The following is a 24,874-nucleotide window of genomic DNA, read 5'->3' as shown; positions in this document are numbered from 1 at the left end:
GAAAGGACCTGGCGGTATTCTGCAGGGCCAACAAGCAAATGGCACAGAAAAACGGTGTTCTCTGGATTGCTTTTAAAGCAAATAATGAGGATTAAGATCCAAAAAAAAGTATTCCTGGCCCTTGAGACCTGGGCCTTTGTATAGAAATATCTAACAGCAGCAGAAGGCAGAATTGGAATTGAGCCTCTTGTCCTATGTGCACTGCAGTCTGCTATATACACCGCCGGCCTCTCTAAATACCCTGCTTGCCTGATATCTCTGCAGATGGATTAGTCCTCAGAAGGACTGTTTGTTAAGATGGATGTGTGTAATGTACGGTTTTTCTCCCTACACTGCCTAATACACAAGCAAATCTCTCCCTGATGCAGCAGCACCTCTCCCTACACTGTCTGATTCCGGGGTACACTGTGATGAGCACAGCGGCGCCAGGTCTGATATAGATCCGATGACGCTATGCGGCCAGCCAATCACTGTAATGCCATAACCAACATGGCTACAGCATTACAGTGAGTGGCAGGCAATCCCTGCATGTTGATTGGTGCTCTAAAAAGCAACAAACATGCAGGGACGGAACCCGAGCATCCGCCCGAGCATCTCACAAGTATGCTCGCTCCTCACTACTAGAGATGCCATAACATTACTGACAGCTAGAGATGCCATAAAATTACTGACAGCTAGAGATGCCATAACGTTACTGACAGCTAGAGATGCCATAATGTTACTGACAGCTAGAGATGCCATAATGTTACTGACAGCTAGAGATGCCATAATGTTACTGACAGCTAGAGATGCCATAATGTTACTGACAGCTAGAGATGCCATAATGTTACTGACAGCTAGAGATGCCATAATGTTACTGACAGTTAGAGATGCCATAATGTTACTGACAGCTAGAGATGCCATAATGTTACTGAAACCTGGCACCAAGTTCAGAACACATGACAGGCAGCTGACAGATCTCAGTTTTAGGCCACGGCCCCACTATTAGTATTCGGTCAGTATTTTTTCTCAGGAGTGGGAGACAAAACCAGGAGTGGGTGATACATGTAGAATTGGTGACTTGTTTCTATTATACCTTTTCTCTGATTGTTCCTCATGTGGTTTTGTCTCCCACTCCTGGAAAAAATACTGACCGGATACTGACCAAATACTGATAGTGGGGCCGTGGCCTTAGGCTGCATTTACACATTGCAGTCATGCTACAAATTTTTGCACGGTGTGTGAACACAGCCTTAGCAAATCTGACTTGCTGTGTCCTGAATCAGCTTTTATTCTCTTGTGAAAAAATGGATGGCATATAGACACATTATACAGCCTATGGCTGTTTTCACATGTCTTTTTTTTGTTTTGCTAACCGATGGCTTTGACGTAGATTTAAGAGAAGGAAAGGTCTCAGTATTTTCTCTACAAGTTTCTTCCATTCATGTTCCAGTCCTAGTTTTGAGTATGTGCAAATAGTATCTTTTTCAGGCAGATTTTGCTGGAACCCATGTAAAAAATGCAGCAAACCTGCCGCAAACAAAATTAACATATTGCACAGCAATGTAAAAGCGACATTGCTCTTCACTTGTTCAGCCTTTTGTTACTTCTTTTAACAACTTAAGGGTTGGGAAAACATGAAGCAGTTAAAAGTAGCACATTCTTTCTTCGAGCGGAAACCAGTTGCTAATTATAGTATAAATTATAGAAGAAAGATGCCGCAGCAGAGTCAAAGCAAAACCGAACCAGGAGAAAGACCGCGGCACTTTCTTGAAGCAACTTTTCCTAGAAAAACTCAGCAGTTCTGTCCCGGATAAAAAGATGTTGTGTGGAACTTTGGGCAACTTTGTCTTTATATATAATTTAGGAAACTGCAAAGATGGATTTCTATACTTTTTTCCCATACAATATCATATATTGCAGAAATATGAACAGGGTGTTAAGTAGCCTGTCTATATGCACTGTCCTATATGCACCAAAAAGAAAAAATCAAGGACTGGTGGAAATAACAGGTTCGATAGACATGTTAATGATATGCAAATGATGAAAAAATGGAAACAAAATTTTCAAAACATTGTAATTTCCAACCAATGACAACTCATGTGTGCTCGTTGGGAGATAAATCTGGTGACGCTGCAGGCCATGGTAGCAGATTTAGGATACGCAGGCTGCTCACAGCAGCCCGAGCAACATCCGTCCAGGCATTGTCATGTCAAAAATTGGTTCCTGGGACCCTTTGGAGAAATGGCCGATGCACTTGTTCCACCACCAAATCAATGAAACGATGAGCTGTTAGTGTACCTGGAATGAAGACTAGAGGGGTCCGGCTACAGTAAATTATGCCATCCCACAACATAATCATGGAATAGGACTAGTGTAATGTTCCCTAATGAACATGGCTTCATGGCTTTAGACACATGGTCTTCAAATGGAGACCAAAGGCTGGAATGGAGGGCTATCTTCTTCAGTGATGAGCCCTGCTTTTGTCTTGGATGCAATGATAGCTGGAGATTGGTTTGGTGACCACGTGGGAAATGGCAGGAAGAGGCCTTCACAGGGGAACGGCACACCAGTACTACTCCCAGGATTATGGTGTGGGGTGGCCTAATGTAGTCAGACCCCTCTAGTCTTCATTCCAGGCACACTAACGGCTTGGCATTACATTGATCTGGTTGTGAAATCAGTGGTATGGCCAATTCTCCAAAGTTTCCGAGGAGTCGTTTTTCAACATGTCAAGGCCAGACCGCCAGACTTCATGTTACTTGTGCTTACTGTGAGCAGCCTGCATGATCTAAACATGCCACCTTGCGCTGCAACTCCTCCGGACTTGTCTCCCATCAAACACATCTTTGACGTCACTGGATTGCAATTGCAAAGGGAGCTGCCAGCAGCGGATCTTGATGATTTGTGTGTCCAAGTGAATTCAGCATGACAAAAAATTCCTCAGACTAGAATTAAAAACCTAATTGATAACAGACAAATAAGGAAGAGCATATATTTCAGCACATAGCACTCATACTTGATACTTCCATGTTTTCATCATTTGCATATCATTAACATGTCTATCTATATCCTGTGATTTCCACAATTCCATTACTTTCCTTCCTGGTGTTACATTTTCAGTGTTGAGTGTAGGAGACACATTAACACAGCTGTACTACTACTTTTCAGCACAAGATGGCAGTATAACACTAGCGCTTGCCCATTCTGTAGCCGCACATGGCATTATGGCGCAGTTCCCTCATGTATGTAATGTATCTATACAAATGACGGCTCTATGATATTTTAATTCTGTAGATGCACTTAGTTTAAGAATAAAGAATGTAGAAGACAATAATGAAAGACAGGAATGTCATCAGCAGAATAATACTACCACTTTGGTCCATATTGCTGGCTTATTCACCCTTAGAAGAAATGCTATTACATAGAGTAAGCCTGCGGAGCATTCATACTGAATCCAACACACAAACCAGTGTGCCTCTGTGTCAATTAGTGAAGCAAGTATGACTGCAAGATCAGACTACACTGTACGTTGTCTGTAACCACTGGTAACAAATAGGTCTGCAGAGAGCCTGTATACATAAAACAAGCACTTTGCAATTTTAATCATAAAAGAACTTGTGACATCCACTTTAAGGTGTCAAAACTGGAGTACAGGTGCTGAAAAACGGCCATGTTGCACCCATGTGAAACCTGCTATGGTGTAGTTGCATCCAAGCTGAAGATTATAGCAGTTTAGTAGTAAATTAATGTGCCATATAATCCATTGAAGAGATTGTCCAGCCTTAGGCTACAAGTCTGCAGTCACTCTACGTAATTGCAGACTTGTGAATTCTCAGATTGCACACAGTGCGCGCTGTGAGGACCCTCCGGTGCCGGCACCAGGAGCGGGCAGTCATGTGACCGCAAGCATGTAATTTGCATACTTCCGGCCACATTTCAACTAGATGTGTCCAGCGTCGCTGAATTCACTTGCATGTCTAGTCAGCATATGTCCTCATGTATGCAAATTACATGTCCATGTGCCCGCCCGTACCTGGCAACGGCATCAGAGAATCCTGACAGTGCGCACACTGAGTGACTGCAGACTTGAACCCCAAGCCTGGACAACCCCTTTAACCTCCTATACCTGTATAGCTACAGCCTGCGGTTCTTCGTGCTCCCCTGCTGAACAATGATCAAATCCCAAGTCTCTTTATTCGTTTGTATATTCACTGTGAACTTTCCTTGTTATACAGAAACTGTTGACTCACTGTGAATACAGCGGGAGGCAGGGAGTATGTTCTGCAAACACCAATAATGCTGCATCCATATGTCAAATTTATACTAAGCGAAATGTGTTGCGCAACAATGAGATCACGTTCTCGAATTGCAACATCACATCCAATTATTTCCTATGGAGGCGCATTACGTCAGTGACCTATCGTGATTGCTACAGAGAGTCGCAAATGTTTCCAACTGTGGTCGATTTTCAGTCTCTTGTCGCAAGTCGCGTGCAGTTTACTTGCCATCGACTTCTATGCAAACCATATGCGACTGTAACTTGCATGTCACTTTTTTTACACTAAAATCTCAGCCATAAAATAGTCGCTTTAATATTTTTGGTTATGCGACTTGTCTGAGAATTGCTGTTGTACAACACAGGTTGCACAGCCAAAGTTTACTAAATGGCGCTGTTTTCTTCGAAGTATAATGCAAGTGAAAGGGGTCACATTGGGGCCCCCAAGGTACAGGGATAAGCAAGTCACATAAAATTCCAACTGGATCTGACTTTTTGCGACTTTTTGTTGCAGTACCTTGCAGCATTACGTAACAGAGATCTGACTTGACCTGGTTTGTGGCCAAAGTCGCCATGCAGCCCCAGCTTTACTTCTGTAAGAGATATCAACCTACATGGACATCTTAGCTTATAAAGCAGGTATGACAGCTGCACATAAGGCAAGCATCAATCCACACTGCTGGGAAACATGACTGAGTGCAGATTTGCTGGTCATAGACTGTTGTTGTCCTTTAGTACAAGGCATATACAGTTACTTGACCTCTATGACAGAGGTATTTCAGAAACTTTAGTGCAGCTGACAGGGAAACAAGAGGAAGATTACATCTACATCGTGCTATCTGTTGCAGTTTATGTGAAACATAAGGAGTTAGATAAGGCTGACCGTGAAGGAAGACGTGGACCCAGATATCTGAGGTGGCAGGTTATCTTTGATGAACATATGCTGGATATTAGCTGAATGTACAGCAAGTTCCTAATGTATTTTTTATTGAAATTGCTCATTTTGTAGATGGGAGCGATCTCTTCAGACACCACAATTAAATTGGCTACTGCTGAACGGTTAACTTGTACCAGAATCTAGTCTGCCCCCTACAGAAGGAAGTCTGTATTCTGTTTGTAGTTTAGCAAATACAATGAGGCAGCAGCTGCTAACAAAGTGAAATAAATGTGAAGATGCAGCAGCAAGCTACTACCATAATGTAGCAAAAACGGACTATCTTAAAGGGGTTGTTGTGTGTCAGGTGCAATAGACAGTCGCTCTGGATCTGGCTGTAGAAGTTCACTGCGCTTGGCATTGCAGACACCTTTTTAATACTTCTTCCTTTAAGACCCAGTGGCGACCTCCCTCCTGCTGCTGATTGACATACACTTCCATGGGAGTTAAAAACCCTCAGTTTGCTCCAGGCAATCGCCGGTGATATTTCTATGAACCTTTCTGCATGCTTGGAGCACTAACTGTTGGCTGGCTTCCTCTTTGGTGCCCTTGGAGGACAGTTGGCGTTACTCCTCTGGTGTCTGCTCAAGCTAAGTTTATCTCCTTTGTTTGTCTACCTTGTTGTCTTTAATTTGTAGTGGGGCCTGAACAGTGCTCACCCCTCCCCCTCCCTATCCAGGGCCAAGCTCTATGGACATACAGGGTTTAGGGTCCTGCTCGGTGATAGGTGTGGAACCTATATAGGGACGGTATGGTAGGCAGGGTGTTATTAGATCTGCCTAGGGGTATCCACTCCCCCTTTACCTAGTGTTTGGATCCCCCCTCTTCCCTTCGTGTAGCACTTAGTCTTTCCTACACCTTGCGTGACAGTTGTCTGGCCTTAGGCAACAAGTTTGCAGTCACTCAATGTGACTGCAGACTTGTGAATCCTTTCATCACACGCACTGCACATTGTGAGTATTCTCTGGGACTGCCTGCAGGAGTGGGCGGTCATGTGACCGCAAGTATAAAATTTACATACTATCCAACTACACATGTTTAGCCTCGTTGAATTCGCTTGCATTGAGCAAGGCCACACACGTCTAGTTGGCATGTGACTGCATGTATGCAAATTGCATACCTGTGGTCATAGACCCGGCAACAATGGGGATGATGTGAGGATTTACAAGTCTGCAGTCATATAGAGGGACGGCAGACTTGTAGCCAGACAATCCCTTTAATGATGTTAAATGGCATTACCACTAAACGTACTATATTTGCCCATACATTTACTATACTAATCTACGTAGTATAGTAAATATTGCAGCAATGCAATTTACAAGTTTCATATCTGCAAATAAGCTGCATCTTTGCTTCTTTATTGCAGCAGCTTGTCGTCTGTTCACTTTTTTCACTTTGTGAAATTCAGACCAATTTGGCATTCTGTATTGTACTTTTGGGAGTGGATTTTAGGGCTCATTCAGACAAGCGTATCATATGGAAGTGTGCTGTTTGAGTAAAAATCGGACATCACACTGAGCAATGTAATTCATTAGGGCTCAGTGTCCATCATTAAAATTAAAAATAGTTGCAATATATTTGTATTTGTTCCACGCCTTTTTTAAGATGGCTATGACCTGTCTAGAGTATGCAATCTTTTTACTTTACGCCAAAAAGTTAACCACCTCCTTTTCTCCTTATTTTTAACTTTTGGCGCCTATACTAAAAATAGTGCAATAAATGGTGTAAAACATTGATAAATTTAGCTTAGAAATTTATGACAATGAAATATTGCCGCCAATGCAATCATATACAGTACAGACCAAAAGTTTGGACACACCTTCTCATTTAAAGATTTTTTTGTATTTTCATGACTATGAAAATTGTACATTCACACTGAAAGCATCAAAACTATGAATTAACACATGTGGAATTATATACTTAACAAAAAAGTGTGAAACAACTGAAAATATGTCTTATATTCTAGGTTCTTCAAAGTAGCCACCTTTTGCTTTGATGACTGCTTTGCACACTCTTGGCATTCTCTTGATGAGCTTCAAGAGGTAGTCACCGGAAATGGTTTTCACTTCACAGGTGTGCCCTGTCAGGTTTAATAAGTGGGATTTCTTGCCTTATAAATGGGGATGGGACCATCAGTTGTGTTGTGCAGAAGTCAGGTGGATACACAGCTGATAGTCCTACTGAATAGACTGTTAGAATTTGTATTATGGCAAGAAAAAAGCAGATAAGTAAAGAAAAACGAGTGGCCATCATTACTTTAAGAAATGAAGGTTAGTCAGTGCGAAAAATTGGGAAAACTTTGAAAGTGTCCCCAAGTGCAGTTGCAAAAACCATCAAGCGCTACAAAGAAACTGGCTCACATGAGGACTGCCCCAGGAAAGGAAGACCAAGAGTCACCTCTGCTTCTGAGGATAAGTTTCTCCGAGTCACCAGCCTCAGAAATCGCAGGTTAACAGCAGCTCAGATTAGAGACCAGGTCAATGCCACACAGATTTCTAGCAGCAGACACATCTCTTCAACAACTGATAAGAAGAGACTTGGTGCAGCAGGCCTTCATGGTAAAATAGCTGCTAGGAAACCACTGCTAAGGACAGGCAACAAGCAGAAGAGACTTGTTTGGGCTAAAGAACACAAGGAATGGACATTAGACCAGTGGAAATCTGTGCTTTGGTCTGATGAGTCCAAATTTGAGATCTTTGGTTCCAACCACCGTGTCTTTGTGCGACGCAGAAAAGGTGAACGGATGGACTCTACATGCCTGGTTCCCACCGTGAAGCATGGAGGAGAAGGTGTGATAGTGTGGGGGTACTTTGCTGGTGACACTGTTGGGGATTTATTCAAAATTGAAGGCATACTGAACCAGCATGGCTACCACAGCATCTTGCAGCGGCATGCTATTCCATCCGGTTTGCGTTTAGTTGGACCATCATTTATTTTTCAACAGGACAATGACCCCAAACACACCTCCAGGCTGTGTAAGGGCTATTTGACCAAGAAGGAGAGTAATGGGGTGCTACGCCAGATGACCTGGCCTCCACAGTCACCAGACCTGAACCCAATCGAGATGGTTGGGGTGAGCTGGACCGCAGAGTGAAGGCAAAAGGGCCAACAAGTGCTAAGCATCTCTGGGAACTCCTTCAAGATTGTTGGAAGACCATTTCCGGTGACTACCTCTTGAAGGTCATCAAGAGAATGCCAAGAGTGTGCAAAGCAGTCATCAAAGCAAAAGGTGGCTACTTTGAAGAACCTAGAATATAAGACATATTTTCAGTTGTTTCACACTTTTTTGTTAAGTATATACCGTATATTCCGGCGTATAAGACGACTTTTGAAGACTGAAAAATCTTCTGTATAGTCTGGGGTCGTCTTATACGCCGGTAATGCTTTTGAACTTTCAGAAATTGACATGCGGGGATACTCTGGGGGTGTTAATAAGCTGCCGTGGCCGTATCCCTGCCATGTCGGAGTTAATATAAGGTGGAGGGAGTTAAAATACGGCGGCGGTAGGTCCAGACAGTCAGCGCTTCTGTGCTGAAACTGACACATCGCTGCGTATTCCCAGCTCCGGACACAGCGCAGGGCTTCTGTGCCGACAGCTTTCACTTGTCACAGAAGCGCTGCGCTGTGTCCGGAGCTGGGAAGTTCGCATCGCTTCTGTGACAATATATGAAAAGCCGGCAATTCAGCAGCGGCATAAGCCGGCACCCGACAATTTAGAATAGAAAGAATAGAGCTTCACACATAGATTAGATAGATAGAAACATGTCAGTCACATATATATGAAGTACAGTGACAGTGTTGCTTACTGTACTTGTCATTTAGTGTAAAGGATTTATTAAAACAAATAATAGTGTTTTCATGCACCGTCTCTTTAAAAAAGCCGGCCGGCAATTCAGCAGCGGTACCCGACAATTTATAACAGAAAGAATAGAGCTTCACACATAGATTAGATAGATAGAAACATGTCAGCCACATATATACGAAGTACAGTGACAGTGTTGCTTACTGTACTTGTCATTTAGTGTAAAGGATTTATTAAAACAAATAATAGTGTTTTCATGCACCGTCTCTTTAAAAAAGCCGGCCGGCAATTCAGCAGCGGTACCCGACAATTTAGAATAGAAAGAATAGAGTATCACACATAGATTAGATAGATAGAAACATGTCAGTCACATATATATGAAGTACAGTGACAGTGCTGGTTACTGTACTTGTCATCTAGTGTTAAAATAACGGATTTATTAAAAAAAAAATTGGCGTGGGGTTCCCCTTAATTTTAGTCTCTAGCGGAGGTTAAGCAGACGGCTGGGGCAAATGTTTGAAGCCTGGGAAGGGGGTAATACCCATGGAGGTTCCCAGGCTACTAATATCAGCCCCCAGCTGAACACCTAGCCTTTACTAGCTATTAAAATGGGGGACCCCCCCAAAAAAATGACGTGGGGTCCCCCCTATTTTAATAGCTAGCAAAGGCTAGGCAGACAGCTGGGGGCTGATATTAATAGCCCAGGAAGGGAGCCATGAATATTGGCCCCCTCCCAGACTAGAAACACCAGCCCTCAGCCGCCCCAGAAATGGCGCATTCATAGGATGCGCCAAATCTGGCACTTAGCCTCGCTCTTCCCACTGCCCTGTAGCGGTGGCAGTGGGGTAATAGGGCTGGGGTTGATGTCAGCTTATAATGCCAGCTGACATCAAGCCCAGGTTAGTAATGGAGAGGCGTCTATAAGACACCCCCATTACTAACCCCATAGTCAAAGTTAAAAAAAACACAAACACCCAGAATAAAGTCCTTTAATTGAAATAAAGACACAATTCTTTATTGTTCTAAATTAAACCATACTTACCATCACGCCCATTCCAGCTGAAGCCAACGATCTCCTGCAATAAAAGTAAAATAATAAAGCAACCTCATCCTTACCTTTCCATGGTTCCCAGGACAGCTCCAGCTCTGCTACATCGAGATAACAGGCTGGACCGCAGCAGAACGCCGCCATCCAGCCTGTCATCCCGCGGACACTGAGAAGCGCAGGCATGCTTGCGCTCCTCAGTGTCTGACTGACGGCATCCAGATGAGCCGACAATGAACTCAGCTCACCTCCTGGACATCCGTCACTGACAGCGTGGGAAACTTCTACTGCGCATGCGGGGAGCAGGAGAATTTTCCCACGCTGTCAGTGACGTGCATGAGGTGAGCTGAGTTCATTGGACATGATCTCGGCTCATCTGGATGCCGTCACAGTCAGACACTGAGGAGCACAAGCATGCCTGCGCTTCTCAGTGTCTGCCGCATGCTGAACGGCAGCGTTCTGCTGCGGTCCAGCCTGTCATGTGAATGTAGCAGAGCTGGACCGGTCCTGGGAACCATGGAGAGGTAAGGATGAGGTTGCTTTATTATTTTACTTTTATTGCAGGAGATCGTTGGCTTCAGCTGGAATGGGCGTGACTGTAAGTATGGTTTAATTTAGAACAATAAAGAATTGTGTCTTTATTTCAATTAAAGGACTTTTTTCTGGGTGTTGTGTTTTTTTTAATTACTTTACTAGAAATTCATGGTGGTCATGTCTAATATTGGCGTGACCCCATGAATTTCGGGCTTAGGGCCAGCTGATAATGCCAAGCTGGCCCTAACCCCTTTATTACCCAGTGAGCCACCGCACCAGGGCCCTGGATGAGTTGGGTACAGCGCCAGAAGATGGCGCTTCTATGAACGCGCCATTTTCCGGGGTGGCTGCGGACTGCAATTTGCAGCGGGGGGGGCCCAGAAAGCTTGGGCCTCCCTGCGCTGCAGATTCCAGCCCCCAGCTGCCTAGTTGTACCTGGCTGGACAAAAAAATAGGGTGAAGCCCCACGTATTTTTTTTTTTAATTATTTCATGAAATAATTTAAAAAAAAAGGGCTTTGCTATATTGTTGTGTCCGGCCAGGTACAAATAGGCAGCTGGTGGTTGGGGGCAGCCCGTTCCTGCCTGCTGTACCTGGCTGGACACAAAAATATGGCGAAGCCCCACGTCAACATTTTTGGGAAAAATTAATTACAACATTAATAATTTAGGGACTGCATCTTTATTAACCCCTCAATTGTCATTTAGTATTAAAATAAAGGATTTTTTAAAAAGAAAATTGGCGTGGGATCCACCATCATTATAGTCTCTAGCGGAGGTTAAGCAGACGGCTGGGGCAGATGTTTGAAGCCTGGGAAGGGGGTAATACCCACGGAGCTTCCCAGGCTACTAATATCAGCCCCCAGCTGAATACCTAGCCTTTACTAGCTATTAGAATGGGGGACCCCCCCAAAAAATGACGTGGGGTCCCCCCTATTTTAATATGTTTATGAGTGACAGTTTTCCTGCTATATACCTGCATGTCATAAGAATTTAAATTAAAAAAGGACCATGTTAAATTCAAATCTGTTTTTTTTTAATTTTTACCGGTGTTTGGTATGCGTTGGAAAAGGGGTAGTCTTATACGGTGAATATATCCTAAACTCTATATTTTAACAGGAAAGTAGGGGGGTCGTCTTATACACCAGGTCGTCTTATACGCCGGAATATACGGTAATTCCACATGTGTTAATTCATAGTTTTGATGCCTTCAGTGTGAATGTACAATTTTCATAGTCAAGAAATTACAGAAAAATCTTTAAATGAGAAGGTGTGTCCAAACTTTTGGTCTGTACTGTATGTCTCATAATGTTTGTCTTTATATCAGTCTGATCGAAGAGGACTTTAAAAATATTTATATATTGAAGGTTTGCATATATCTTACTACCCGCAGAGCTGTCCTTCGTTTTTCTGTGTTTACTTGCTTATATTATACCTGGAACAGGATGTTATAAAAACATTTCCATAGTTTATTAATGACCCACTCCTTCTCATGGAGGCATTTCAATTGTAGGTATATGTGACATGCAGTAGTAGTGCTGTAGCTTCAAAAGCATCCAGCAACTATTAGAAGTAACACAAACACAGGAGACAGGAAGTGTTGTGCTCCAGAAGCATCCAGCAACTAGAGGGGTTAACACAGTCTCAGAAGACAGGGAGTGTTTTAGCAGAGCCCCAGGGGGATTGTGGGGAAGTTGTTTACTGTCTGGCTAGAGCCGAAGAGAAAGGTGGTGCATGATCTGCATCTCACAGAAGGCAAGGGAACAGAAATCAGGTCAGGAGGGAAGCTAAACACAGGTCAGATAGACTCCCTGAGCTAACAGTGCAGAGTATTATTGGGCAGAAAGATAAGGACTGGAAGGAATCCTGTCATAGGGATCATCTTCCTCATCAGACCCTCCCTCCCTCCATCTCCATGCAGGATAAAGAATGCTGTGTACTATTGTGTCCTTGTGAAGGAAAAACCTGTGGTTGTGTATGCATAGAAGTGTGCTGCTAAGAGATCTAATCTATGCTGAATTATGCTACTGAAGAGACTGTAATACTGTGCCTTGTGAAGAAACTACTGTATTGTTACTTTAGCCGGTTGCTCAAGAAACTCAGACTGTACTGTAATGAAGATTGTTGCTGTAATATCCCTGAATTGCACGGGCCGTGCTTCAGATTAAATTCCACTGTTAAACTGTTTATGAAGACTCTTGTCAGATGTGTCTGGTCAGCAACTGAATCTATCGTGTGCCTGAGAGAAGCTGCAGCCTATGGTCACCCTGAGTAATGGTTCCCCCAGGATTCCAAAGAATTCATGAAACCTGTCTCGCCCTATCTGAACCTAGCGGCGTGCGTGTAACATATATGTTATAGTATTTCTCTACATGTAATTCCAGCTATATCTGTATGCAACAAAGTAAAACAGACGTTCTCTCCAAAAATCAAGATCTGGCGGAAATTATAGAGCACATTCTGATATTGTCATCTATTTTAACTATATTGTTGGTAAGATAATTTATTTAAGTATATATATAAAGACTTTTCTCCTTTTAAATAGTTGATTGCGCACATCTATTAGCACTGTGCCATTACATTTACACCTTTTTATCATCACAGTAGTGTGAGAAGCATTGCAGTAATTGATACCAGAAATAACACCAGCCAAGATATATGAAACAGGCATCGATTTCCAATATCTCCACTGAATATCTCACCTGGGAAGAGGTCAGTGCATCTCATGAAGATCTCCCAATAGATCAAACCCAGAGAATACATGTCCACTTGCTTCAATGCAGACTCACAGTCTCTCAGGTTCACTGCCCCTTCTAACACCTCGGGTGCCATGTAACGGATAGTGCCAACCTGCGGATAAACCATAAATACATTGTCGTGGTAGCGTGGAAATTGCCAGACGCAGTATGTCACTTACTGTCCAGTGGAAAGCTAGAAATAGATAATGACTTCACCCATGCTCACGTTTGTGTTATTTTACACTATTGGGTAAGAGAGATGCATCAACCCTATTGTCCATATTGAAAGTTGCATTGGTTAAAGAGAATCTCAAGATTCAAGCTGGACATCATAAAACAAGGCAGGCGTCCTGGTTACAACACCTTTTTTTTACTCTAAGCGGGGGCTTACATAAAAATCATCGGGCCCCATAGCACATGTCTGAATTGGGCCCATCCTCCAAAAATAAAGTACTTGGCGGAGTAGGTGGGGTCTTGGTGTATAGGCGCAGTCACAGAAGGGCATACCTCCCAACTTTTAAAAGCAGGGAGATGGACACGTACTGTGGCATGAACATAGTAATTTTGTCCTATCATGGCCCCAGAAATGCCCTCCCCCAGACAGTATGATATACCCCACTGTGAATTCTCAACACAATATGCTTCTACAGTTTCCTCACATGCACAGTTAGATGACCCCACAGTGTATCCAGAAAAGTAAGATGAACCCACGGTGCCCCCAACACAGTATAATTCTGCCACAGCGCTCCGTATAATGGTATGACGTAATGATGCCCCAACCGTGCCTCTCACACGGTATGATGCCTCCACAGTGCCCCATACACATTATAAGGCCCCCAAAGTGACCCCCACACAGTATGATGCCCCCATAGTGACACACAACTGAATATGATATCACCAAAGTGATCCCCACATAGTATGACACTTGCACATATTATGATGTTCCCATGCATTATGATGCCCCCACAGACAGTATGATGCCCCCTTGCAGGCAACCTCACATAGTATCATGGCTCTCACTGCCCCCTACGCACAGTATAGTGCCCCCACAAACTCTACACACAGTATGATGGCCCCATAGGCCACCACAAAGTATGATGGCCCCCTCACACAGTATGATGGCCCACGGCCACTATACAGTTTAATGGCCCCCAGATGCACTATGATACACCTATAGCTTCCACCTCCCACACACAGTATGATGGCCCCATAGGCCACCACAAAGTATGATGGATCCCTCAGCCCCATCACACAGTATGATGGCCCCATAGGCCACCACAAAGTATGATGGCCCCCTCAGCCCCATCACACAGTATGATGGCCCAGGGCCACCATACAGTTTAATGACCCCTTGATGCACTATGATACACCTATAGCTTCCTCCTCCCAAACACAGTATGATGGCCTCTACAGTTTCCCTAACAAATACTGACTGACAAAATTAAAAACTCATATTGCCCCTTGCTTCACGCAGAAGGTGCAATCATGTGATGTCATTGCACCTGCTGCACTGAGTCTCAGAAGCACAGGATAAATGGTGGAGCAGGGATCTCATGGCTGCCTATTACGCCGTTGTATTCAACTGTATCTCCATCCTGTGGATGCTGATACTTTAAAAATGTAGACGCCGTGCGGCACTCTACTACTTCTGTACTGACCACACAACAGTTACTAGTAGAGATAAGTGGCGTTCGCACTGTTGCTGCAACAATATATTATCTTTTAAATTTTGCCCTTTCCTGCTTCACCTGAGGTAGCACTCTGCACCTACCTCTACTATACTTTGTCACGGCCCTAAGATTAAGGATGGTTTCACACATATATGAAACACAGACCATGTTCAGATCGGGATACCCAGCCTGAGGAACATATGAGGCAGGAAAGCTCAGGTCAGGACACTCGGCAGTGGAGCGGGGTATTCTCATATGAGTGTGGACTGTGTTTTGTGTGACCTTGGGTGTACTCTAAGATGGGGCAGAGCAACTTCTCCAAGGACAACATGTCCTGAGATGATATCCTTATCTCAGGATATGACGAAGAACGTTCAAACTGAACACATTTGGATTTTATCTTCATCACTTTAACCCACAAAACCAAGATATATTTGATTTATAAAATCATTTTTAGAGCTAGATAATCTAAGCTTGAATGGAAATAAAACTCAATTGTCTGAAAAAAAATACACAAACAAATGAGCGCAATAAAATGTCATTTTCCTCAAAGAATCAGTTAAAGGAAAATGTCCTTCAAACGGTTTCAATGGAAAATCTCATCGAAGTATGAGAAGTGAAAATCTCAATAACACTTTTTACCTGGCTGTTTGTAACAATAACAACATGATTGTAGCTATTGAAGAGTAAGTAAACTTTTGACTTATTTTTATATTTTTTAGGCTCTTTAATTGGCAGTTCTATAAATATACGGATCCTGAGAACCCCACTAATCGCTCAAAAGACCTCTGAGAAGAGCACAGATTAGGAGGCTGGAGCACACAGTTTCTGCTTGAGGGAATGCACAGAACGTAGTACGGATTGAATAGAAAGCCCATGACTTTGACTTTCCATTGAACTTCCCACGCTGCGCACTTCTCAGGGTGCACACAACCTCTTTTTCCAGCAGGTCCGCTCCGAAACCCACCTGAAAAAGTGCTTAAAATTGTTAAAAAGAATGAACATATGCAATGCAGTGTCATAACGACTTGCTGTGCATATCTTCAGTCTTTTTGAGCTTCTTTTAGCTCTTTAAGGCTCCATAAGCCGCAAAGCGGTAAGAGAAGTGACCTGGTCATTCTTCAGGCAGATTCCACTTGGAAACCATTCACTATTGTATATATAATGTACAGAAAAGAACAACGGCGAGAAAGCCGCAGCAAAGAGGGACACAAGAGAAGCCAAAAAAAGATCACTGTGTGACTGTAGACTTAAACTACGGCTCTGGTATTTTTTAAGTATCTTTATAATCTTTTGATAAATTGGACAAGAAATGCCCAATGTGAACAGGCCATTACTTAAAAGGATACTGTTAAAAAACCACTCTCAGTACTGGAATCATTAGTCCTACCTCACTAATGGCGGCGTTGTCTTCATCTCCTGGCCGCACCAGCCTGTTTCCTGTCAGGCGCATGGACAAGCCAAAGTCGCTGATAACACAGGACCCATCACTTTTCACAAGAACATTGCGGCTGTTCAGATCACGGTGAGAAATAGCAGGTTTATAGTGATCTGTTTGGAAAGAAATTGCAGATACATTTCACACCTGGGATGAAGTTTTGTCTCCATATGACGTGATCATACAAAGAATCCACAATTTACTGTATTCAGTGTCTAATAAAGCCATAAATGCATAATCACTCTGCGATATATTGTGACGAAGGGACAAGCCATCAGGGCAGTGTCCTAATGCTGCACTAATAATGTTAGCACCATATATACAATTTCTATCATCTGATCCAGATATTACAATATTTCATTTTACGTTTGGATACTGATAGGATATTATTGGCCATTCCATCCCTACATTAAGGGTGTGTGCACATATTAAGTATTTGGTGCAAAAATTCCTGCACCATTTCTGCATCTCTTGGCAGGAAAAACGCAGTGGCAAAAACACATGTTTTTGCTGCCATTTTTCTTGCATTTTTGGCGCAGGTTGTCCCCCACTCATTAGTATGGAAGAAATCTGCAGCAAAAATGCTGAAAGAATTGACATACTGCAGATTTAAATCTGCACCAAATCTGCAAGTCACAAATAAGCAACGTGTGTATGAGACTTCAGGAATCTCATGCACTTTGCTGGAATCGGGAAACCCTTCAGGTTTTGTGACAAGTCTGCACTGAAATACGCAGCTAAAATGCAACGTGTACGCACAGCTTAAAGGGGTTGTCTGGTCTCAGAGGAAAAGTCTGCAGACCCGCAATGTGATGACGCGCACACTCTTACGATTCCCCTGTATTCCCCATGTGAGTGAACGGTCACGTGACAACATGAATGCCATTTCCACACTTGCACGTCACATGCCGACTAGACTCCTGTGATCCTATTGAGAAAAGCCAGGAGAAACTAGTCAGCATGTGACTGCAAGTATACAAATCACATATACATGGCCACTTGATGACCGCTGTAAGCAGCAAGCAGAGTCGTCTCCTAATGCACCGTGCATTACACACATTTAGGATTTGGCAAGCAGCAGATTTCACCTAGGGTGGACACCCCCTTTAATACTCAAGTAAGTAGATTATACAAATAGACTAATATGTACATTTTGTTTATTAATCACAATTTGATTTTTTTTCAGTTTCTCTGTTACAACAAAGTTCAGTAATTACCTCCACGTAATAACTCTGTGTGCAGATATGCCAGTCCCCTGGTTACCGAGTGTGCCAGCCGACAGGAGCCCAGCCAGTCATTAGTGTTAACACTTAAATACTTGCATAGAGATCCCTGAGGACAAAGGAGAACAATTCTTTGTATTAATAGCTAATATAAACATAGTAACATGTAATAGTAATGAATTGGGCAATATGATGAGATATGGGACTGCAAGGGGCCCATATATATCGTCCTTGCACAGGGGCCCTCTTCTGTTTCCAAAACGCATCAAATGATGGTGTCTCTGAGCAGACACCTTATTACAAAAATGTCTTCTTAGCTCACTAGTAATCCTCGTTTTTCAGTATGTACAATTGAAGTGAAAACATGACCGACCGTGTTGGTATTTATCATGCACATTAGATTTGCTATTGCAAAAGTTGAACTGTAAAAAAATGTTATCTTTCTCAAAATGTTCCCAAACAATATGAAGGGCCCCTATTTGTACGTTTTTCTGATATTAGCTAAACTCAGCAGCAGACTGGCACCAGAGTATAAACAGAATATGTGCCAAATTCACTCGCTCTAATGTTTTCTCCTTATCTGTTCATTGCCTTTCAAAAGTCTAGGAACCCAGTGCTATAATTGTGTAAACAGGAAATTAGTTTTTGGCTGTCACAAACATAAACCTGTAGTAAGACGCACATACTATTCTAACTAGCCACTAATAAATTGCCAACATCTGAAAAATGTAGCAGCTCCTTTAGTAATAACGTGTGTGAAGAGTAAAGCAGGCCATACACAATCGCCGGAAAACAAATATCTCTCCCGACTCCCAATATCTCTCCCGACTCCCAATAGCTCTCCCGACTCCCAATAGCTCTCCCGACTCCCAATAGCTCTCCCGACTCCCAATAGCTCTCCCGACTCCCAATAGCTCTCCTTAGTAAATCGCTCCTTGGGGAGAACCTTATCTTTCTTCAACAGAAAAGGATCAGGTGTTGAAAATTGAGCTGCTTGATCCCTCTCTTCCCTGACAATATCTGAATGGAAGCACCCACACAGATCAGATGGGTGGCTGGTCCCACCGAAAATGGCAAGTTCAACCAGCTTAAATCTAATGTGTATGGGGATCTTAAAGAGAATCTGTCACCATAATTTTGCTACCCCATCTAAGAGCAGCATGATGTAGGGGCAGAGGCCCTGATTCCAGCGATGTGTCACTTATTGAGCTGCTTGCTGCAGTTATAATAAAATCCCTGTTTTATCTGCTGCAGATCTAGCAGTTCTCTGAATGCTGAGCTCTGTGTAACCCCGCCCACACCACTGATCGGCAGCTTTTTGTGTACACTGGGCATAGGCAGAAAGCTGCCAATGAGTGGTGGGGGTGGATTTACATAGATATCATGAATATGGAGGGCTACATGGCAGCAGGTTTACTATTCCTCTAGTTATAATCTTCTCTGATAAAACAATGATTTTATTAAGACTACAGCAAGAAGATTAGTAAGTGACACATCTCTGGAACCAGGGTCTCTGTCTCTACATCATGTTGCTTTCATATTAGTTTGCAAAAATCTGGTGACAGATTCCCTTTAAATGTATTGCAGTATTTTTAGACATAGCCTAGAGAGAATCTGTAAGCAGGTTTTTGTTATATAATCTGAGAGTAGCATAATGTAGGAGCTGAGACCCTGATTCCAACAATATACTCCGGTTTCCTCCCATACTGATAGGGAATTTAGATTGTGAGCCGCAATGGGGAACAGTGATGACAATACTTGTAAAGCGCTGTGAAATATAATGTTGCCTAATAAGGAAGCATAATAAATAAAATAAAATCTGCCCGTATCGGGACAGATTTAGGAAAACTATCTACCATAAAAACTGTCTTTGTTGCCCATTGTATACCAATCACAGTGATACTCTGATTTTTCTATAGCAGCCTGAAATTAAAGCTCCCCTGTAATTGGCTGATGTGGGCAGTAAGGTCAGTCTATCTTACAGGCACTTTAATAAATGTGCCCCATTGTCTGCATGCAGCGCTGGTCACTGTAAAATCCAGTGCCCGGGCATATTACAAAGCTGAATATACATAGAAAAACGATAAAGGCAAAACAGGCCTTACATTTGCGTAGTACTCCATTACTAGAAGGTATTCCAGGCGCCCATCTGAAGTCACTCTCTCATCAGCTACAATAAAATGGGCAATGTTATCATGTTCCAGCAGAGGAGTGCGGTAAATACTCCTTTCATTAATGAAGTTTTGACGGTTGTTGAAAGAGAAGACTTTCACTGCCACAGGACGCTCGTCTAATGATCCTTTGTACACTGAGCCATACCGGCCGCGGCCAATGAGCTGGAAGGACATTAAAGAGAAATAACTTGTTAGGACTGTTAGAGTGACTTGTCTGCTAATTCCCACCCTCAGCAATGTTTCTAGTGTGACTGACTAACTACTAGACTTTAAAGCATAATGGCATAGATTGAAACAGAAATCACTAGCCCAGTAAGGTCACACCGCGCATCCTAGCTAGTAATTCAGAAGGCTTTTCCTGAATGGTCATTGTCTTTGTAGGAATGGGAAAGTAAACCATTTTATATACAAGTAATTTTGCCTCATAGGTTGGCATAACATTTTTCTTACATTTTGGCTAAAAGTTACTTTGTAGAAGTAATACATATAAAAAAACATATAGTTTCTACATCATTTGGTTAACCTGTAGTAGAATTCCCACTATGAACACTTCTAACCTATACACAGGATGGGAGATCACAGTGTGGCGCCCCAGAGGGTTCAGTCGCCACAGGGTTACTGCACCTCAGAATGAGGTGTGGTATCTCCTTTCCAAGGTAAGGATGGAGTACCACACAGGACCCCAACCACACACTCAACACTACACCACTCCACTTCTGTAGGGGACCTAAAAAGCACCATAGTGCTGCCCCGGGCCTGAATGGAGGAGTTGGGGGGAACCAAAGTTAGGGGGAACCACATAGTGAGTGAGGGTGGAGGAAGCACTTTACTTAGGCACTTATTAGAATCTTATATAACTGAGGCCATCTTTATAACCGGGTCTTTGGTCGTGGGTCTTTGGCACGGCAAGTCAGCACTAAACTGTAACCGGCTGAAGGGTCCACGATTCCCGGTCTCAGGCCTCGAGACGGGGGATTGGGGCAGACTCATACCCGGCTCTGTCCCCGGTCAGAGTCCAACCAAGAAGGCCCAGGAGGGGAGCAGAGGAGTTAAGCTCCACAGGCGAAAGGATCTCAGGGGATGCGGACGGAGCGGAGTCGTCACCTGCATACCTTATTCTGGCCCTGCCAGAGACCCTGCCGCAAGAGGGGTTACCGGTCCCCGATTATCTGACTTTGCACTTCACGTCTCTGTCGGAAAAGTCCGGAGGCTTATGTGGATCCCAGGGGGATACGGACGGAGCGGAGTCGCCACCTGTATGCCCTAATCTGAGTTTATCCAGAGGGACCCGGCCTTACGCCACGTTCTCACCACCGGTCACCAAGAAGGGCACCCAGTCGGTCCGGGATCTACAAGCTACCCATCAGGGACATCGCAGTACCCGTACGGGACTCAGTGGGGGACACAAGGCGGGAGAAGTTTACAAGAGAGGAACACTCGAGGGCGGGGGTCCTGTCAAGCGCTCCTGAACTACCTGGAGTGTGCTGAACCCCACCCTGGCGGCCGCAGCTCGCCGTGTGACAGCAGAGAGAAGCTCTGAGCTGAGAAAGCACCACCGTGAGTAAAGACTCTGATGACTTCAATTACTGCCTTTGTTTGTTCTTTCTTCCGCGGCTCTGCACCCACCACCGCTTCATTCTACACCCTCTCTCTACACTGCCCTGAGGTCCCGCTCCACCTGTGGGGAGCGGTACCAACCAAGCTGCCTGAACACCGGCCTCAGAGGACTGTCGCAGCGCTGGTGATCCTCACCAGACACTGCAGGTGGCGTCACGAACATTCCCCTATCCCATTTAACTTTCCCCTTCTTTTAAGAGTGACCCCAGGGTACGGGCCCGGGAGCCGACCACCGCGACATCCCCCCAAGGTCAGGCAACAACAAGGCCCGGGGCGACGAGTCGTCCCCATCCCCTGGGCGCGTCAACAGGGCGCCCCACCAAATACTAGAATGGGAGTAAAGAGTACCCTGATCCTCTGCACCAGTGTCTTGCTTCTGAATGGAGAGGCGGTCGAGTATTCACAATGCCTTTCCCATTCCAACCCACAGAACTGACAAAAAAACTGAACACTGAAAGAGGCTGATCATACATTTATTACTGATCCTTTCAGCCCATGGCTTCTTTGAGCCGATGTGTATGGGATATATGGATTTCTTTACAGCTGTAATCACTGCTGTGACAATACATTCACTGATCCAGCCAAAGTAACTTTATTAGATTAGAAAGGACAAAGATTTCTCACCTCCAGTAGCTTCAGGTTGTCTAGGTCCAGGGATGGCTCTGAGGTTGCAGCTTCCATCATATTCATACTGTGAAGACCCTGTTTACGGTCTTCTAAAGAAATGAATTATATTAGATGAGTCAGTAGATCAGGCCATCAGTCCACCACACTCACATATATATATATATATATATATATATATATATATATATATATATATATATATATATATATATATATATATATATATATATATATATATATATATATATATACACACATATACACAGTACAGACCAAAAGTTTGGACACACCTTCTCATTTAAAGATTTTTCTGTATTTTCAGGACTATGAAAATTATACATTCACACTGAAGGCATCAAAACTATGAATTAACACATGTGGAATTATATACTTAACAAAAAAGTGTGAAACAACTGAAAATATGTCTTATATTCTAGGTTCTTCAAAGTAGCCACCCTTTGCTTTGATGACTGCTTTGCACACTCTTGGCATTCTCTTGATGAGCTTCAAGAGGTAGTCACCGGAAATGGTTTTCACTTCACAGGTGTGCCCTGTCAGGTTTAATAAGTGGGATTTCTTGCCTTATAAATGGGGTTGGGACCATCAGTTGTGTTGTGCAGAAGTCTGGTGGATACACAGCTGATAGTCCTACTGAATAGACTGTTAGAATTTGTATATAATTCCACATGTGTTAATTCATAGTTTTGATGCCTTCAGTGTGAATGTACAATTTTCATAGTCATGAAAATACAGAAAAATCTTTAAATGAGAAGGTGTGTCCAAACTTTTGGTCTGTACTGTATATATCCATACATACACACAATATATATATGTATATGCACAGTATGTACACAGGCTTTTTACAAGGAGGACCCTGAGCCTCTAAACAATACAGTTAATACACGATTCCCTTAGGAGGCCATTCGCATACAGTATTTAAAAAGTAAATCCCACCGTACAAATTAGGCCGGCAGCCTTCTCCTCCATCTCTCCCATAAATAGGAGTGCTTGTTTGGCTGAGTGCTCCTGTGTTCTCTATGAGAGAGCCGCTGCCAGACATGTCTGCTTATCTCAGGGAGAACAAAAGGATCCGAAATCAGACAGGATCCTTAACTCCCCCAACAATCAGTTGGTGAGGACTGTCATATCAGTGGGTTCGGCTTACATTAGTCTAATGTATATGGGGGTCTTATAAACATCCTGCCATCTGTAAACAGCTGGAAGGCTGCATTAGACCTATACATGGTGCTTAGCCTTCCCATTGAGCAGAATATTGGCCTTAGGGCAGGTGCAGACGGCCGTAGATTCTCTCATCTGAGAGAATTGGGCTAATATACAAATGATGCATTAAAAACTAACTTTTATTATTTTTCGTTTAAAAGTGGTCTATACTTAAAACCACTAAAGCGAACATGTATAGTATCCTTATATAGGAGGGTTTCCCAGCATTGGGACATTTCTATAATCTGTTACAGATAGTCAACCTTAGTTGACTTAGTCCATGCATCTATGTAACTTTTTATAGGTATATCTGTTTCATTTCTATTCCAACAGGTACCACTTCAAAAACTAAAAAGCACACATATATAGCTCCCCTGACCAGTTTCACCTATACAGGCTTCATCGGGGGATCAGAGGTACTGATTGTGAAAAATGGAGTGTTGGATCTTTTAAAGCTTTTGGTTCAACGTAATAGGTACCATATGGAAACCAATAAATTGTTTCCATATGGAACCCATTATGTTGAATATATACAGTATATAACGATACTATACAGGTCCACTTTAGTAGTTTTAAATATAGACCACTTTTAAATGAAAAATAATAAAAGTTAGTTTTTAATGTATCCCTTATATTGGGTCTAATTACCCTCTAGGTAATATGTTGTTTAGAATTTCTCATACTTGAAGGATTGCTCACACTTTGGTTTATTAATATGATTAATAAAAATGACACTCTGATCAAGCTCTGATCAGAGTTTGATCAGAGTGTGATTACAGTGTGATCCAATTCTCTCAGATAAGGAGAAGATGGGGACAAAAATTTCTCCTTCTCCATTCTGTCAGTACTTGGAAATCGAACTGCACTCTGATGTCATCCGAGCGCAGTCTGATGGTTTCCATACACTCTTTGACTTGCATGGCAGCGTGCGATCCAAATATCAGATCAAACTTGTGCAAGCAACGATTTTTCCGATGTGCATGGCCCCATAGACTAACAGTCATACAAGTGCGATCCAATATTTTGTTGGATCGCACTTGGACCGAAAATATGCTCGTCTGCACTTGCCCTTATAGTTCTACTTGAAGTCACAATCATGCAGGTTATTTCAAGCAGGATTGGCATTTTAGAAGTGTTCTCCCATTGATTACTTTTGCAAATAAACAAGTATATACAGTGCTGGCCAAAAGTATTGGCACCCCTGCAATTCTGTCAGATAATACTCAGTTTCTTCCTGAAAATGATTGCAATCACAAATTCTTTGGTATTATTATCTTCATTTAATTTGTCTTCAATGAAAAAACACAAAAAGAATTGTCCTAAAGCCAAATTGGATATAATTCCACACCAAACCTAAAAAAGGGGGTGGACAAAAGTATTGGCACTGTTTGAAAAATCATGTGATGCTTCTCTAATTCGTGTAATTAACAGCACCTGTAACTTACCTGTGGCACCTAACAGGTGTTGGCAATAACTAAATCACACTTGCAGCCAGTTAACATGGATTAAAGTTGACTCAACCTCTGTCCTGTGTCCTTGTGTGTACCACATTGAGCATGGAGAAAAGAAAGAAGACCAAAGAACTGTCTGAGGA

The 24,874-nt window shown here is 43.0% G+C and overlaps 1 protein-coding gene across 1 annotated transcript in view; it reads right to left on the bottom strand.

Annotated features, from left to right (window-relative positions):
* The window catches only part of BMPR2 (bone morphogenetic protein receptor type 2), a 195,050-nt gene that overhangs the window by 25,532 nt on the left and 144,644 nt on the right, over positions 1–24,874 (bottom strand). Inside the window, exons 5-9 of the mRNA XM_073646461.1 lie at positions 22,057–22,148; positions 19,747–19,977; positions 17,636–17,750; positions 16,371–16,531; positions 13,275–13,422 (exon numbers count right to left, since the gene is read on the bottom strand). Of these exons, the coding sequence (XP_073502562.1) occupies positions 13,275–13,422; positions 16,371–16,531; positions 17,636–17,750; positions 19,747–19,977; positions 22,057–22,148 (747 nt within the window). The remainder of the gene's footprint in view (positions 1–13,274; positions 13,423–16,370; positions 16,532–17,635; positions 17,751–19,746; positions 19,978–22,056; positions 22,149–24,874) is intronic.

Source organism: Phyllobates terribilis, unplaced genomic scaffold (genome assembly GCF_046119375.1).
Source record: "Phyllobates terribilis strain yellow unplaced genomic scaffold, ASM4611937v1 Scaffold_9__5_contigs__length_417890890, whole genome shotgun sequence".
NCBI classification, from domain to species: Eukaryota; Metazoa; Chordata; class Amphibia; order Anura; family Dendrobatidae; genus Phyllobates; species Phyllobates terribilis.
Note: the sequence above shows the minus strand (reverse complement) of the source record. Positions and strands in the feature narration are given on the sequence as shown.